The sequence below is a fragment of the Canis aureus genome, chromosome 15 (genome assembly GCF_053574225.1).
Source record: "Canis aureus isolate CA01 chromosome 15, VMU_Caureus_v.1.0, whole genome shotgun sequence".
NCBI classification, from domain to species: Eukaryota; Metazoa; Chordata; class Mammalia; order Carnivora; family Canidae; genus Canis; species Canis aureus.
In genome coordinates, this window is record NC_135625.1 from 41,208,147 (window position 1) to 41,226,807 (window position 18,661).

General features: G+C 34.2%; 3 protein-coding genes across 27 annotated transcripts in view; 1 reads left to right on the plus strand and 2 right to left on the minus strand.

Annotated features, from left to right (window-relative positions):
• LOC144284576 (disintegrin and metalloproteinase domain-containing protein 18-like) overlaps positions 1 to 6,202 on the minus strand; it is a 184,365-nt gene extending 178,163 nt beyond the window's left edge. For 5 of the 18 annotated variants that reach the window (XR_013353005.1, XR_013353004.1, XR_013353003.1 and 2 more), the window contains exons 1-2: positions 5,934 to 6,093; positions 5,292 to 5,368 (exon numbers count right to left, since the gene is read on the minus strand). Coding sequence is in view for 12 of the 18 variants with exons in the window: in XM_077849267.1 (XP_077705393.1) it covers positions 5,292 to 5,368; positions 5,934 to 5,988 (132 nt within the window). In the remaining 6 variants the exon portion in view is untranslated. Of the gene's footprint in view, positions 1 to 5,291; positions 5,369 to 5,933 lie in introns of all 18 variants that reach the window. The other 13 variants (XR_013353000.1, XR_013352999.1, XM_077849266.1 and 10 more) reach the window with 8 other exon arrangements.
• The window catches only part of LOC144284582 (uncharacterized), a 283,713-nt gene that overhangs the window by 164,163 nt on the left and 100,889 nt on the right, over positions 1 to 18,661 (plus strand). For 2 of the 8 annotated variants that reach the window (XR_013353016.1, XR_013353013.1), the window contains exon 6: positions 8,503 to 9,644. The exons of the other annotated variants lie outside the window; for them this stretch is intronic. The gene's annotated coding sequence lies outside the window, so the exon portion shown is untranslated. Of the gene's footprint in view, positions 1 to 8,502; positions 9,645 to 18,661 lie in introns of those variants that run through there. 8 annotated transcript variants of the gene reach the window in all.
• Positions 7,995 to 18,661, minus strand: part of LOC144284578 (A disintegrin and metallopeptidase domain 3-like) — a 109,067-nt gene continuing 98,400 nt past the window's right edge. The window contains exons 20-22 of the mRNA XM_077849278.1: positions 13,756 to 13,918; positions 11,009 to 11,059; positions 7,995 to 8,147 (exon numbers count right to left, since the gene is read on the minus strand). Of these exons, the coding sequence (XP_077705404.1) occupies positions 11,017 to 11,059; positions 13,756 to 13,918 (206 nt within the window). The 3' untranslated portion in view covers positions 7,995 to 8,147; positions 11,009 to 11,016. The remainder of the gene's footprint in view (positions 8,148 to 11,008; positions 11,060 to 13,755; positions 13,919 to 18,661) is intronic.

Here is an 18,661-nt window from a genome sequence, read left to right on the forward strand (position 1 = left end):
CTAAATACTGAAAGTAAAAAACAATCAACCAAGATTTTTAGATCCAATGAAGATGTACTTCAGAAATGGAGGAATAGGGACACCTGGGTGGCTCAGTGGTTAAGCGTCTGCCTTCAGCCCAGGGCGTGATCCTGGAGTCCCAGGATCGAGTACCATGTCGGGCTCCCTGCACGGAACCTACTTCTCTCTCTGCCTGTGTCTCTGCCCCTCTCTCTCTCTGTGTGTCTCTCGTGAATAAATAAATAAAATCTTTAAAAAAAAAAAGAAATGGAGGAATAAAGACTATTGAACACTTAACAACAGAAAACCTCAAGCAACTCATTACCACTAGACTTGCCTTCTAAGAAATGGTAAAGTTATTTGAGAGAAAGTAAAACGAATGTAGTGAGAATAGCTATAATGACAATAATCTGTTATTAGATACACAATATAAAAATATGTAAATTATAACAGCAATAAATTAAAATGTGATTGGGAGAAGTGTAAGAGTAAAGTTCTGGAAATCTATTGAAATTAAGTTGTTAATAGATTAAAATAAGGTTTTATAATTTTAAGATTATTATATCTAGTCCTCAAAGTAACCCCAAGGGAAAAAATCTGTAACAATTATACAAAGAAACATGATAAAGAATTAAAAGCATATTTATACAAAAAGACTTCAAAACTTAGAAAAGACAGCAAGATAAGAAATAAGAAACAATGAATCTATAAAACAAATAGAAAATAATAAACAAAATTATAATAGTAAGTCTTTACTTATCAATAATTACTTTAAACATAAATGGATTAAATTCATCTATCAAAATACATAGAACAGGGGCACCTAGGTGGCTCAGATCAACATCCTGGGGTACTGGGATCAAGCCCTGCATTGGGCTCCCTGTTCAGAGAATTTGATTCTCCCTCTGCCCTTCTCCCCACTCATGACCCCCTTCAAATAAATAAATAAACAATATTTTAAAAGCAACAACAAAATACATAGAATAACTAAATAAGTCAAACAAACTAAATACACAAGGAACAAAGCTATGCTACTTATAAAGTTTCACTTTGTCCTTAAAGATGCACAGAAACTGAGGACAAATAGATGAGAAAAGGCTTAAATGTCACCAAAACCAAACCAAAATAAAACAAAAAATGCAGCTGTAGCTATACTTATATCAGACAAAATAGACTTAAAACTAGAAATGGTGAAAAGAGACACAATTCATTATTTAATGATAAAAGGGTAAATCCATCAAGAAAGTATAATAATTATAATTATTTATGTGTCCAACATCAGAGCACCTAAATATGTAAAACAAAAACTAACAGAGCTAAAAGGAGAAAAACAGTGACATGGCAATAGTTGGGCACTTTAAAACCCCCCTCTCAATAATGGATAGGCCATCCAGACAAAATCAATAAGAAAACAGCAGATTTGAACAACATTATAGACTAGTGGACCTAACCGACATATATAGAATGTTTTTTCCAACAACAGCAGAATACATATTCTTCCTAAGGACATATGGAACATTCTGTAGGATAGGCCCTATGTTAGGCCACAAAACAAGTCTTAGCAAATTCAAGACTGAAATCATACCAAGTATCTTACAATGGCATGAAACTAGAAATAAATAATAAGAGTAAAACTGGAAAATTAACATATATATGAAAACTATATAATACTTTCATAAACAACCAATGGGACAAAGTAGAAATTAAGGAGGAAATAAAAAATTTCTAGAGACAAATGAAAAGGGAAACACAACATACCAGAACTTATTGGATATAGCAAAAGTAGGAGGAAAGCTCGTAGCAATAAATGCCTACATTGAGAAACAAGAATCCCAAATAGATGCACCTAAGGACATTTTAACATTTTACACAAAGATACAATAGTCAGCAATAAAATGTATGAAATACTAACAAACATATAACATAAATGAAACTCAGAAACATTCAGAGTACAACACAGAATAGTGCATTCTGGATGCTGCTGTTTATATTAAAATATATGAGGCAAAACTGTCCAAAGTAGACATACAAATGGCCAACAGACACATGAAAAAATGCTCAACATCACTTGGCATCAGAGAAACACAAACCAAACCCACAGTGAGATACCACCTCACACTGGTCAGAATGGCTAAAATTAACAACTCAGGAAATAACACATGTTGGCAAGGATGTGGAGAAACAGGAAACTTCTCACACTGTGGTGGGAATGCAAAGTAGCCACTCTTGAAAATAGTATGGAGGCTCTTCAAAAAGTGAAAAATAGAGCTACCCTACAACCTAGCAATTGCACTACCAGGTATTTATCCAAAGGACAAACAATGATTCAAAGGGGTACATGCACCCCACATTAATAGCAGCAATGTCCACAATAGCTAAACTAGAGAAGCAGCACAAGTGTTCACCAATAGATGAGTGGATAAAGAAGATGTAGGACACATACAATGGAATACTACTGAGCCATCAAAAAAGAATGAAATGTCAATTGCAATGACATGGATGGAACTAGTGGGTATCATGCTAAGTGACATAAGTCAGTCAGAGAAAGACAAAAACGATATGATTTCACTCATATTTGGAATTTAAGAAAACAAAACATATTAACATAGGAAAGGGAAAGGAAAAATAAAATAAGATGAAAATTGAGATTGAGGCAAACCAAAGGAGGTGCTAAACTCTCTAGGAAGCAAACTAAGAGTTGCTAGAAGGGAAGTAGATGGGGGTATTGGGTAACTGGGTGATGGGCATTAAGGAGGGCATCTGATGGAATGAGCACTGGGTGTTATATGTAACTGGTGAATCACTAAATTCTACCTCTGAATCTAATAAAAAAAAAAGTTGGAGAGAAAAAAAACCCAAAACAATAAAACAAAACAAACGAATAAGAGAGATTAGATTGATAGTTGACTCGGACAAGTGAGGGGAGATTGATTGAAATTGGACACAAGTGTTCATTTTGGGATGATGGAATGTTCTATATTTTGACTAGATTATTTATTCCATAGGTATAGTAACTGTGCAATATATTAATATTATCATACTTTACAACTTAAAATAATTTCATTCCATGGTGTGTAATTGATACCTTCAAATGGCTGATTTATGAAAAACAAATAATGTATGTTTTACTATAATATTTTGTAAGAGAAAAACAAATATATGGAGAGATATATGCCTAATTGAAACCAAAGACAAAGATATTTGCCAACTACATAAGATCTGATTACTGAAGATTAAGATACATGAATAAATGTACAAAATAAAGTCACAAGGAGATTGTTCAATTGGTGTAATGGCATAGAGGTACTTCCAATTGATGTAGTGGACCAGTGATGTGAAATATTTTACACATTCAACAATCAAAAGGCATAATATAAAAATGCAGATTCCCAAATCTTCTGTAAAAGCCAGAATTCCTGGGATGCCTGGGTGGCTCAGTGGTTAAGGCGTCTACCTTTAGCTTAGGGTGTGGTCCTGGAGTCCCGGGATTGAGTCCCACATCGGGATCCCTACATGAAGCCTGCTTCTCCCTCTGCCTATGTCTATACCTCTCTCTCTGTGTGTCTCTCATGATAAATAAAATCTTTTTTTAAAAAAAGTCAGAATTCCATAACACATATATATATATATTCATTCCTATACCCATACAGATTCCTTGAGATTTACATATATGTGTATGTGTATATATATATAAATATGCAATTATATATGCATATATTTGTATATATAACATACTGAAAGTCCATAGAAAAAGAATCTTTCATATGTCTAATAATGTTTTAAAAAGATGCAGGATGATAAGGGATTAAAAGAAGAAAATAGGAGAAATAAAGGATGTCTATATTAGAAATCAAAGGAGAACATTAGCATATTCTATCACAGGGAAAACAGCTTATGGGATTCCATATATAGAATGCAAAAAATGTAGACAGGTACTGAACACATTGTGTAAAACTATTTCATGTCCTGCAATATTGACATATGCTTTGTGACAAGTATTCAAAATTAACAGTTTGAAATTTAAAGTGATCATGCAGAGGTACCTGGGTGACTCAGTTGGTTAAGGGTCTGACTCTTGATTTCATCTCAGGTCATGACCTCAGAGTGCTGGGATCAAACCCCCAAGTTGGCCTCCATGCTCATTGCATAGTCTGCTTAGGATTCTCTCTCCCTCTGCCCCTCCCCTTATTCATGGTCTCTATCTCTCTCTAAAATAAATAAATAAAATCTTAAAAAAAATAATCATGCAATGGCAATGTACAAACAAAAGTAAATCAGAAAAAAACTTTTATGCTAAGAATTATTCAACAGAAAGTAGTTTACTTGTAACATAATTGGGGTCATCCATGTCCTGAAACTTATAGGTTTGATGCCCTTAACATTTTTAATCTTCTTTTTAAAAATCAGCATATATATCACCTTTCTACTTCAGAAGGTCAGTGTGAGAATTAAATGAGATTAGCATATGAAATACTACTCTAAAGGAAATTATTTTATTATTATTTTCAAGTACATTTTCACATATTTTATTTTTATTATAATTGTTTAGTAGAATTTAATCATAATAACTTCTGATACTGTATGTCCAAATAGAGTTAACAAATTCTTAATTTTTCAAAAATTGTTCCTTAAACCTGAAAAATTTTCTGAGTTACCGTATATTGACTACAGCACTTTTAAACACATAGAAATCTAAACCTCTATACTATGACCTTGTTTTTAATCTCAAACATTATAACTATACTAATTTGACATAATTTAGTCAAGAAAATAAAGTGATGCCTTCAATTTAATCACTTTTTAAATATAGCATATAAGCATTCTTCTTTTTACAGTTAATATTTATCTATTGTAATATTTTTCATCATAAGCAAGCAAATATGACATTTTTTTCCTTCTTTCTTTCTTTGGCCATTACTTCTATGAAGTCTGATGCTTCTGGGTCAAAATTTTCCTCTAGACCATTTCTCTGCCACTTAGTGGAGATTCACAAATTTGTATAAATTGCAGGCTGGGCCACTGTTATATGTATTTCATATTGATTTTTTTCTAGCAGTATGATTCCTGAAAAGAGTTCAGTATTTCTTGGAAGTTGTGTGTGAGTATGTCAGAAGGGACAGAGAGAGGAAGAGAAGGGCACAGAAGTGTGGGAACAGAAGGATCAGAATGTACAAAATAGCACAAAGAAAATTCTGTGCTCTGCAAGTACAGAGCAGTATGATCTGATTTAATAGGTAAATTAAAAGAGCCTTAAAATTTAAATTATAAAACAAATATTCTTGATCATTTACCTGCTTCTCTGAATTTTCACTCTTGTTTGACCTTATCTTCCATGGAACTGTGACATGCAGTAATATTCCTTCAGAATCTGCAGTGGGAAATTTTTTTTTTCTTCAACAATCATCTCAGTTAAGCATGGGTTCTTAATCCTGAGTACATGGTGTGGTCTCAAAATGTAAGTAAACGTATATAGATGTGCCCACCCTCCTTAGTGCACAGCTTTCACTAGATTTTCAGTGGCACGCTGAAAACGGCTAAGATCCAAACAAGTAAAAAGTAGACATTACAGTTTTACAGGACCATCTTGTTCATTTCCAGAACCACTTCAGGGCTCATTTTCTTGGAACTCTGGGGAATAAACTGAGGGCGGTAATTACCCCTCTAGAACCTCTGGCCACAGATGGGTTGACCCGGGAAGACTGGCTGCATTTCAGCTGCTAAAACCCTAGACGCTTGATTCAGAGAGAGGATGCCATGGCCAACATCCTCAGTCACTGCCCTGGCCTGAGGAATGGTGAGATGTGGAGTGCACCAGCAGGAGAACTGGGAGGGGGGTTGGTAGAGGTCCCAGAGAAAAGGAAATTGCTCTCCTGGAAGAGCGGGGCCCTGCTTGGAGTGAAAAGAAAAGGAAGTTGAGGCTACTGTGGTCTTACCCAGGCGGGCGTGCAGTCTTCCAAGCTCAGAGAGCAGTGCAAAGAGAAGGAACATGGCTGAGCCAGAGCGCTGCAAGCACTGCCCAAGGCTGAAGGCCGTTGGGCAGGTCTGAGGCTCGTGGGCTGGAGTCCTCAGAGAAGTCCAGCACGCTGACCGGGCGCTGCGGGTGAGCACTGCGCTTGCGTTCAGCTCGCGCTGGCCCACACTTAGGGCTGCAGAGCGAATCAGCGGCTTCCACTGGCCCACGGAAAGCCAGCACCAGACACAAGCTTATGCATTTGAACGTAACTGATTTGTTCTGGCTAAATTTACATTGATTAAACTCTTCAGTAGCGATATAGGGGCAAATGAGCGGGATTTGCTTTTCTGGTGAAGTTCTTGGTAATTTTGATTGGCCATGTCATGGTTTTCTGGCATGTATTTTATTTGCTGTGGTAGAAGAGGAAAATAGAAATGTTAACCATTCTTACCAGAAATTTTCTACTAAATCGTGCTACTGCTGACTTTATTATCTTTGCAAATAAGGAAAAATCAAGAATAGTGAACTTGGTCTTGGATAAGGCAATCAAAAAGCATATTTCTTCAACTGCATGCTTATTCTCACTGTATTAGATTGTAATCAGTTGAAGAAAGGAAAGGAAACCTAAGTGTTTTGTTACTCAAGCACTAGCAGGGAAGGGCAAGGAGGCAAATAAGAACTATGTCCAGGGTGGACAAGAGCATGAAATTGTCTTTGAATATCCTAAGAGAAATCTTAAACTACACAAGTACAAAATCTAACTCAACTTCTACCCACCTCTCATCTATACCTCCTTTTATCCCAGTACACCCTATTGCAAGCATGAATTGTGTCAACAGTTGCAACATTAAACTCATCAGGCTTAAAACATGGGCATGCCAGTACTACACCAGGGATCCTCAAATTTTTTATTAAAATAAGACGGGCCAGTGATCACAATGACCTAAAATAAGTTAGTGGCAGTGAGAATTGAGGAAACGTCATGGTAGAATCATCATATCTAATTATTTTACCATATAATTCACCCATTAAAGTGTACAATTGCTTTTAGGATTCTTCATATGTTCATAGATGTGTGCTATCACCACCCCTCACCCCCAGCTCTTTATCCCCCTCCTAAACAACTCAGCCCTACACAATCACTAATCTTTGTCTCTATAGATGTCCATTTTGCATATTTCATACAAAGGAATAACATATGCGTTTTGTGACTGGCTTTATTTACTTAGCATAATGGTTTCAAATGTTCACCCACTTTGTAGAGGCGTATTTCATTTCTTTTTATGGCTGAATAATACTCATTGTGCATAGATCACTATCCATACAATGTATATCCTTTCATCAGTTGATGGACCAAGGAATCTCTTGGTCTCTGTGGTGAAGTAATCCTACCCCTAAACCAGGAGCATCTTTGTGTATTGATGGAGACTCTGTAGTTTCTCATTAGACTCCACCTAGGTTGATGGTTCTCTTATCCATGTACAATGCTTTGAGGTATGTAGAAGTGCACTCATCTCAGTAAGAGGAAGATGGGGAGGAAGGCACTGAAGCAAGAAAATCTTATCCAGAAAAGCTCAGCTCGTGAAGAAGGAGCAACAAGACTCCAATTCTGTGTCAGAAATGTTCCTGCAAGGACAAAGATATATCCCATATCTCAATTTACCTGAAGCCAAGGAAGTATCACCTGGAGACACAATAGTTATCTATGACCAGGAACTCAGTTCAAGCAATTCCCTGAAGATAGAATGATGTTAGCATTCTGGGGCTGGCCTTACCTAACAACATTTCCTCTAAATATCAAGCCTGGAACAGATAGAGCAGGGAACTGTGAGCTACTAGAAAGGTATGGAGTGGATGTCTTTTCCTGAGAAGAGAACAGTTAGCATGGCCCTGGGCATCTGAGAGTGGGTGGCAGCAGCATTGAACAATGGTATATTTACGATTGGGACTTGAGAGCTTCTCTGGTTCAAAAGAGGCGATGTTGCTTATTTCCTCCTAAAGCATCACAGCAGGTAAAAGAATTAATAGACACAAGCCTACATACTTTCACTCTCAGGATTTATTTTTATTTGTGAAATTGAAAGCTTTAAGCCATAACAAAAGGAGAGACTAGTAGATTTTTTTCATTCTCAGATCAGAGTTAATGGTGAATGTCTTGGTAATACTCTTTTCCCAACCTATGGCTTTTTAAACACTGTTATAAAATAGAGAAAAATAGAAATGTTAAATTTTAATTTTTAATCAAAACTATCTCATTTTATCATGCAACTACAAATGTAGGAAGTAATTAGCATATAGAACACTCCTTATAGTGTTACAGTCTATGCTTGTGCTCCATGAAATTCTTAAACCCAATTTTCTTTTTCCTAAATTGTCTGTAACAGCCCCAGTAAACGGAAATATTATAAAGTGGTATTCGCACACATTTTATTTACACAGTTTCAACAATTCACATGGATAAAAGAGAATCACCAACAATAAAACAGAGGAAAATAACAATAAAAAATATATGAATAAATAAATATTAATTTGTCTATTTTTATCCACAGAGGAAGAATACTTCCAGAAGTCCTCTGCATTTCCAACAGGTGTCCCACATATATACACATGTTCAAAACCAAACTCATTCTTCACCCGCTCCACAGGGTCACTCCCAACACAAACTGATGTTGATCTGGCTACGCAATGTGTCATTATTAAACGTGTCATCTATTGTGTCACAAGTGTTTGTCTCTGTAGCTCTCTAGTATTCTAACCCAAATACACCCATCCAGTCACTCCTTTGAGTCTATCTCTGTTATATCTCCCAAAACTTTATTATTTGTCTCTTGCTCAATCCTGCCCTTCTCACACATTTCTGGTTCTTGCTGAGTCTGACTTTTTCCCTACTTTATCCCAGTGAAATTTGTAACAAACAATGTCATGCTGAATCCCTTAAACTCTAAGAGAAATGAGAAATGAGAAAACAAACCTCTTGCCATGGCATACCAGCCACTTTTCATGGCTCATGATTACCTATGGAGATTTCTCTCACAATGTTCATAAATTTTAACACAAATTTTAAAATGTACTAAGAGCACAAACTGCATTTACATTTACCTTTGTACGTATTTACATTTACATTTAACCTTGCTTATCTTGCTGTTTTATCAATAAACATTATTTAAACACTTTTTCTTACACTTTATGTTTGAACTGTCATTTCATTCTGTTGGTCACCTTCAAAATTTATTCCTAAAACGATCTTTACTATCCCTGATCAGAGGTTCCATCCCTCCCCTCCTAGATTTTTGCAGTAGTTTCTCCACTAACTAGTTTTACCACCTCTACTCTTGCCATCATACAGACTATTTTCAACACACCAACCTTTTATTTTATTTTATTTTATTTTATTTATTTATTAACAAACCAGACTTATAAAGTGGAAGTCAGGTGCTTAAAACTTTAATCCTCCAGTCATTTCCCCCTTTCACAGGGAATAAAACACAGATGGCCCCCAAATCTCCCACAGCCTACAAGAGTTTTACTGTCTGACCTACTACTACCACAGCCCTCTTGCTAACTCTGCTCCAGCTAAATGGACATGACTTTTATTCATCAAACATTCCTGGCTTATTGTTTCATTGGATCATTCATGTACTTGGAAAGCTCCCGCCCAGGTATATGCATGGATACCTCTGCCAGCTCTATGCCTATGTCAGAAAAAGTTGATTTACAGCTGGAATGGAAAAGCTCTATCTTTATCTCTGGGAAAGCCAGGTCCCTGGTTTCACTTTTTGCCAACACAATGGCAGTGGAATTTGTAGTGGGCTGTTTAAAATTTAAAATAAGGAACCTGTTCATGAGGTGTCTCTGTGGTGCTCCTTGCTTGTCTGCCCTCTCTTTGCTACACTGTACACTTTACCTTTAAATAAAAGCCTCATGTGAGTTGCCCCTGGGAAGTCAAGTACCTCCTTTCAAATACCTAAACTCAGGAAATACTTGCACCTCCCCCAATTCTTTGCTTACATATCCCTTGCTGAATTGGGCCTACTTAGTCATATTTAAAACAATTCACTATTCATCTCCTCCTTTACCATCAACTCAATTAACCCTACTGAGAAATAAGCTCATTTAACATGGAGGGTAGTAGTTATGAATGTTTTCTTTGGTGGCAGATGGGAAAGAGATCCATTGGCTTAACTTTCCAACAAAGTCAGATATGGAAGAACGCAGTTGAATTTTTACATTTACTTCCAGTAATAGGTCTAATATGTCAAATATTATGATTTTTTATGTATATAACTTATAATTTTGAATATATACAGATTATTCTGACATATGTATATAATTACACACATATACAGAAAATATATTGATATGTATATTGAATATATACAGATGCAAATTTTATGCCATCTTATAGCAAAGACTTGTCTTACTGCTCTGGAGGGACAGTGTATTTACAATTTTGCCTGGCATCTAATAGATCCTCAGTAAATGTAAATTTCATTTCCCATCACCAGGCATATATCAGTCTATGTGTCAAAACTGTAGAGTTCTTAAGAATTACCCAGGAGTCTTATTGTCTTAAATGAAACTCCAGCTCAAAACTTACTAAAATTCTGTAACACATGGAATTATTTAAATTCTTTAGGTCTGTTTCCTCATTTTAGTATCAGAATAACAATAACCACAAAGTCTTAGTGAAGAAGAAATGTAATCATCAGGAGTCAATCTGTGTAAGTCTACTAATAGGAACCTCAAGTATGGGATTAGGATGCATAATTGCTCATAAATAGTTTAAGAACATATTCAAATTCTCTTTAAAGTAATTTCTCATTACCAAAATTGTTGGTTAATAAATCTCCAGCTAATTTTAGTTAACATTAAAATTTCTAAATTAATAAAAACAAAATTATCAAATGCTTTTAGTGTTTGTTTTGGTAAATGACATTGATGAAGAATCTGTATTATGGAATGTGGAATAATTGTCTCTTCATAGTGAAGTATTGTTAACAAATTTTTTAAAATTCATGAAAGACGATCTTAAATAATTTGACATCTTCAATTCACCTTTAACTCTATGACAGGGTGCTGTTATTATTGCTGTCTTCTGATATAGTTCTGTATAAAAGAAATAGCATTACTTTTAGGGTTAGGGAACATGTAGTCTTATTGTTTTGTATATTTGTTTATTGGAGTTCGATTTGCCAACATATAGTATAATACCCAGTGCTCGACCCTTCAAGTGTCCCCTTCAGTGCCCGTCACTCAGTCACCCCATTCCCCTCCCACCTCCCCTTCCACTAGTCTTAAACAAAATCAAGATAAGTAGAAAAACAAGACTTGTACTATTTACTCCATTCCCATGTACCAGTATCTACTTTGCTTCTCATATCCCACTCAGCAATCACATATTCTAGCATTTGGTCTTTCTCTAATGTTAATCTAGGTTTTAACAATGTGAGGCATTTTAAATTTCAAACATAAATCCATCTAGTACTTTTCTCTATTTTGTCTACGCAGAAGACAGAAATATTAATATGGTTGATAATGCCTCTCCAAAGTTAAAATGATGATTTTTGTGCAAATCTTCAAATTCTTAAATTATCATAGTTCCAATTTTATTATTCTGTCAAATAACTAAGTAAATAACTATTTCATTTTCATTATTGAGGTCCTTGATGAGGCTTCATATCTTTCAGTTATATAGTTACCTATTGTAGAATTTATATGGACTCCTTTTTTTTTTTTTTCCTTTGACTCCTATACATACTCACTTCCTGTTGAGGAGGAGTGTCATTGTGTTCAGTTTCCTACTATATGGCAACAATTCCTTGGCCAGAGATGATGGAATGGGGTTTGAACACCTAACTCAGAATTATAAATGCAGAGAAGATTGGCTGAATTTAAGTACACTTACACAGATATTTTCTTATATCTCTTGAGAATGTGAACTAAGAAGCATTTGCTGTGGATAGATTATTTGTATTTTATTTGAAAGTGAATCTAGAAAGGATTGAGATAGTTATGCTGGATTATGTGCAAGCAGAGCAGTCACTTTGGAGAGAATTAATAGAAAGACAAGAAGAGATGATTTCATTCATACATCCTTTGGGTGATGGAAAGAATAACCTATGTCTTGAATATCCATTAATACCATCCCTTTGGACTTCAGCTCTGCATAATTACTTACACTTGTGGCCCTAAAACCATTCATTATTGATCTAAAACTTAGGCTGCTATGACCAGATTTTTATTCATGATCAATTAGCCCTTATTATAACATTTCTTCCAAAAGTCAGGTTTGTTTCTAGCAACTATTCAGATTTTGCCAAAATGTCCCAGGTAAGAGCACTAGAAGACTTATGTCAGACATCATTCAATTATATAAACTATAATAATTTAATTATTATGTAAATGTCTGTATAAATTATGCAGAGTACACTGACTAACTTTGCTACTAACTAATTGAGAAATAAAATGGATTAATTTTGGACATACAGATGTTGATGGAAATTTTAATTATTTTATCTCCATCTACACAAGTAAGAGACATCTTCCTTTAGCATGGAACAATAAGATTCACTTTTTTATCTTTACTTCTGCATTTTCCTAAATATTCACTAAGAAAAATTATGCCTTGTATTGGTGTTATGGTTAAAAAAAAAGTTATGTTTAAATGAAATAATTCAGAGGAAGACAACTACCAAAACTAAAAAAACAAATTCATACATACAGAGAATAGATTACATACAGAGAATAGAATGGCAACTGGTGGTTGCCAGTGATAAGGGTATAGAGTGGGCAAAATGGGTGAAGGGGGTCAAAAGGTACAAACCTCCAGTTATGACATAAATGAGTAGGGTATATAATATATAGCATGGTAACTATCATTAATAATACAGTATTGCATATTTAAAACTTGCTTAAGAAAGTAAATCTTAAAAGTCTTCTTCACAAGAAAAAATTTGTAACTATGTGTGATGATGGTTGCTAATGAGGCATATTGTAATGCTTATTTTGTAATATATAAAAATATTGAATCATTATGTTGTACACCTGAAACTAATAGAATGTCATATGTAGATTAATTAAAATAAAAGACTTAAGCTATCAAACAAATTAAAAATAACTGTGCAAGTACCTTAATTCTAATTTTAGAAACTCATGAACAATATTAAGTATAAAATGGGCTATATTCTGTGGTGGGGTTTTTTTGTATCTTTTTTTTTTTAAATATTTTTCTCACTTTCTACATATTCCAAAATTTGCTTCTCTATCTTTTTTTAAAGATTTATTTATTTATTCATGAGAGACATAAAGAGAGAGGCAGAGACACAAGAGAGGGAGAACCAGGCTCCTCACAGGGTGCCCGATGTGGGACTCAGTCCGGGATCCCGGGATCACACCCTGAGCCAGAGGCAGATGCTCAACCACTGTGTCACCCAGGCGTCCCACTTTTCTATCTTTATTAATCTCCTTGCCACAACTGAACATCAATGCAAGGAAATTGGGGTTGCTTGAGAAGTAGCAATTGCTCCTGAAGCAATTATAGCCAGTGTGGCTTTCTATTTGAAAGGTCCTATAAATTTACTGAGTATCAGTTAGTTCTGGACCTATAAGAACATAAAGTATACCTAATTGACTGAAATTTAGAAATAATTTGGTATATAATAAGACTCAATATTTCTAAATATTAACACAATCCACCCAAGAATCTCTACGTGCAATATTATGAATTAATTAATTCAAATTAATTTGAATTTTTCTCATAATGTATTTTAATATTAAATACAGATTTTAATTAATTTACTTACCCTTCAGTTGCTGTTCCCTCTCGATTCCCAGATCTTAGTTTATTCCATTTAAAAGCCATGATGGCAGCTATAATAAGGAGAGGTAGAAAAATGTAGAAACCAAACAAGAGGCTATTTTTTCGAAAAGAAGCACGTCTTTTTATAATCAGGTTGTTATCATCACCTGAAAACATAAACGCACCTTTTAACTTTTTCAAAAATATATTCAAAGCATATTAGTAGTTTGAAGTATAAAAGTTAGAGATTCAAATAATATAGTAAGAGAAGAAATAAACAAATGTAAAAGCATTTTCCTATATTCTGTGACTATTCCCCAAAGTCCATTACAATTACATATGTGTATGCATATCTATGTCTATCTGTATCACTGACATACATTTATTTTAAATCTTTTATCTTTAGTTATGTGCTTTACTGAATATATTTTATTCTATTACATTTTATTCTACGAATTGCATAGAATATATTAAATTGATATTCTTATCTAATATTTCTTCTATTAAAAGTAGAGCAAAAAGAAAAGGAGAAGTGTTTTAAAACTAATTTAATAAAAAATTATTGATATAACTAATGGTTACTTTTAAAAAACAATTAATTATGGTAAACTAGGTTAATTTTCCATATTATCTGCATAAGGTGATATTATTCTAATTTTGACTATATTAATTGGAAAAAAAGTATTTCTCTGGGTGTTATAAAAACATTACAGAAAATTAGAAAAACCTATTAGGTTCTGTCCTAACTGTACAAAATAAATAAATCAGACAACTAAATACATAACACTAAATTAAGCAATTGGAATTACCACCAAAACAACTATGATGATACTGAATGCAAATGTACTTAATGTTTCCCCCCAAAAAGGCAAAAAATTCTGTAACTTTAAAATATAGAATCCAGTGGTATGTTGATAAGAAATGATTTACCTAAAAGAGAGTGACTCAGGATGTTCATGTTTATAGGAAATAAATTGACAAATACGTAAAAATATTAAAGAAGATGGAAAAAGAAGAGTAAATAAAGTCTAAATCCAGCAAGAGAAAGAGAAATAATAAAGATTAGAGCAGAAACCATGATATAAAAATCAGAACAGTAGAACAGATCAATAAAACTAGGGGCTGGTTCTTTGAAAGAATAAGATCAATAAACTCCTAGCTAACCTTATCAAAAAGAAAAGATCCCAAATAAATAAAACTATGAATGAAAAAGGAGAGATCACAACAAACAACAAGAAATACAATTATAAGAGAATATTATATGTAACTGGATGCCTTCCTAGAGATGCATAAACTACCAAAACTGAAACAGGAAAAAACTGAAAACCTGAACAGACTCATAACCAGCAAGGAAATTGAAACAGTCATCAAAAACCTCCCAATAAACAAAAGTCCTGGGCCAGACACATAGAATAGAGAACCCAGACAGGGACCCTCAACTCTATGGTCAGTTAATCTTTGACAAAGCAGGAAAGAATATTCAATGGAAAAAAAGACAGTCTTTTCAACAAATGGTGTTGGAAAAATTTGACAGAACATGCAGAAGAATGAAACTGGACCATTTTCTCACACCATACACAAAAATAGACTCAAAATGGATGGCAAGCCCAAATGTGAGAGAGGAATCCATCAAAATCCTAGAGGAGAACACAGGCATCCACTTCTGTGATCTCAGTCTCAGTAACTTCTTGCTAAACATGTCTCCCAATGCAAGGGAAACAAGGAAAAATGAACTATTGGGACCTTATCAAGATAATAAGCTTTTGCACAGCAAAGGAAACAATTGACAAAACCAAAAAGAAGAACTATGGAGTGAGGAGAAGATATTATTCACAAATGCCTTATCAGATAAAGGGCTAGTATCCAAAATCTATAAAGAACCTATCAAACTCAACACCAAAGAACAATAATTCAATAAAAAAATGGGCAGAAGAGGGGATCCCTGGGTGGCTCAGCGGTTTGGCGCCTGCCTTTGGCCCAGGGCGCGATCCTGGAATCCTGGGATCAAGTCCCCCGCATCGGGTTCCTGGCATGGAGCCTGCTTCTCATTCCTCCTGTGTCTCTGCCTCTCTCTCTCTCTCTCTCTCTCTCTCTGTCTATCATAAATAAATAAATAAATAAATCTTAAAAAAAATGGGCAGAAGACAAGAACAGACATTTCTGGAAAGACGACATGCAAATGTTCAACAGAGACATGAAAAAATGCTCAACATCACTCAGCATCAGGGAAATACCCATCAAATTCACAATGAGATACCACCACACACTAGTTGGAATGGCTAAAATTAATAACTCAGGAAATGGCAGACATTGGCATGGATGTAGAGAAAGAGAGACCATCTTACACTGTTGGTGGGAATGCAAACTGGTACAGCCACTCTGGAAGAGTATGGAGTTTCCTCAAAAAAGTTAAAAATAGAGCTACACTATGACCCAGTAACTATACCACAAGGTATTTATCCAAAGGATAGAAATATAGTGATTTGAAGGAGCACGTGCACCCCAATGTTTATAGCAACAAGGTCACAAAAGCCAAAATATGGAAAGAGCCCTAATGTCCACAAACAGATGAATGGATAAATATGTTGTATATACACATAATGGAATATTACTCGGCCATCAATAATTGAAATCTTACCATTTGCAAGGAAACGGATGGAACAAAAAGGTATTATGCTATGCAAAATGAGAATCAGAGAAAGACAATTATCATATGATTTCATTCATATGTGGAGGGAAAAATAAAATAAGACAAAATCAGAGGAGAGGCAAACCATAAGAACTTTAACTATAGGAAGCAAACTGAGAGTTGCTAGAGGGGAGTTTGGGGGATGGGTAACTGGGTGATGAGCATTAAGGAGGGCACTTGATGTAACAAGCCCTAGGTGTTATAAGCAATTGATGAATCACTCTACTACTATACATCTGAAACTAATAATACATTATTTGTTACCTAATTGAATTTAAATAAAATAAATAAAAATTTTAAAAATAAGACATATACAGTGTCTGGTGAAAAGTATAAAATTCTGATGCAGAAAATCATAAAAAATCTAAATAAATGAAGTGACGCACCATATTCATAGATTGGAAAGTTCAATAATATACAGTAAAGGTTTACAATATCTTCCTAAATTGCTCCATAGGTTTAGCATAATTTGTATCAAGATCACAGCAAAGACTTTTTTAAACATAGATAAGTTTATTCTAAAATGTATATGGAAAGGAGACCCTAGAATAGCAAAAACAATTTTGAAAAAGAAGAAAGTGGGAGGAATCACTTTTCCTAATGTCAAAAATTACCATACAGTTATAATAATCAAAACAACATAATGATAGTAGAAAAATGATACAGAGATCAATGGAACAGAATAGAGAAGTGAGAAATACACCAACACAAAAATGTCCAATTAATTATTGTCAAAGAAACAAAAATAATTCAAAGGATGAGAGAGAGACTTTTCAAAGAATTATGGTGGGACAATTGAAGTCACATTAGTCAAAATGTTAATCTCCCACTCTACAAAAAGTAATTGGATCATGTACTTCAATGTAAAACACAAAACTACGCCTTTTAGAGATATCATGGCAGAAAATCTTAAGGACTTATGGTTGACAAAGAATTCCTACTCTTGACACCAAAAACATGAGCCAAAAAGGAAATTAAGTAGATTTCCTCAGAAAAAGCATTTGAAAAAATGTTTTGGTCTCAGAGAAAACAAATTACAGACATGGAAAAAATGCGTTCATATCAGATATCTAATAAAATATATATCTAAGAAACAAACAAAAACTCTGACAATTCAACATTTAAAAAACACAGTCTAATTAGAAAATGAGCAAAGATATGAACAGAGTTTTCACTGAAGAGAATATACAGATGCCAAATAAACATCTTAAAGATACTCAACATCACTATCCTTTAGGGAGGTGCAAATTAAAAACACAAAAGATATTAATACACACTTAATAGAATGACTTTAAAAAGTGATATTATTGAATATTAGTAAGGATGCCAAAACACTGAGTCATTCATATATTATTAGTAGGAATGTCAAATGTTATGGTCTCTCTGAAAAATAGTTTGACAGTTGCTTTTAAAGTTGCAAATGGCTCACCATCAACCCAGTAATTTCACTATTGAGGATGTTTCCCAAGGAATTTAAATTTTACTTTTGCGCAGTATTTTCTACACAAGTGTTCACTGAAGGTCTATTCATAATAGTTAAAAATTGGCAACCACCCAAATGTCCATCAATAGTTTGATACATCCATACAAGGGAATACTAGTCATCAATAAAAATAAATGGAATATTTATACATGCAACAAATTCTGATATAGTTCATAGAAATAATGGAAGAAAAAGAAGCCAATATCCAAGAGATACAAGCTGTATGATTCCATATATATAACATTCATGAAATAACATAAATAGAGGCATAGAAGTAATGGTCACCAGGAGTTAAGAATGGCAGAAAAGGGGATCAGTGTAGCTATATAAAGGGGTGATATTAGGAGCCATATAGTGATGATACACTTGTGTATCTTGATTGTGGTGATGCTTACACAAATTTGAACATCTGATAAAACTGCATGAAACTAAATACAAAGACACATATGTGCTCACACACACATACACACACATATGAGTGCATGTATACTGGTGAAATCTAAATAAGGGCTGTGTATTTTAATAATGTCTATTTCCTTGTTTGCTACTCTGCTATAGTATTAAAACATGTTAACACTGACAGAATCTGAGTAAGTGTTACACAGGACTTCTATCTGCATTTCATTGCAACTTTTTGTGAATCTATAGTTATCTCAATGTAAAAAGTTAAATAAGTCACAGGGGGATATTATTAGACATCTGCAACTGGGAAAACAAAATCAAACAAAACAAAAAAAT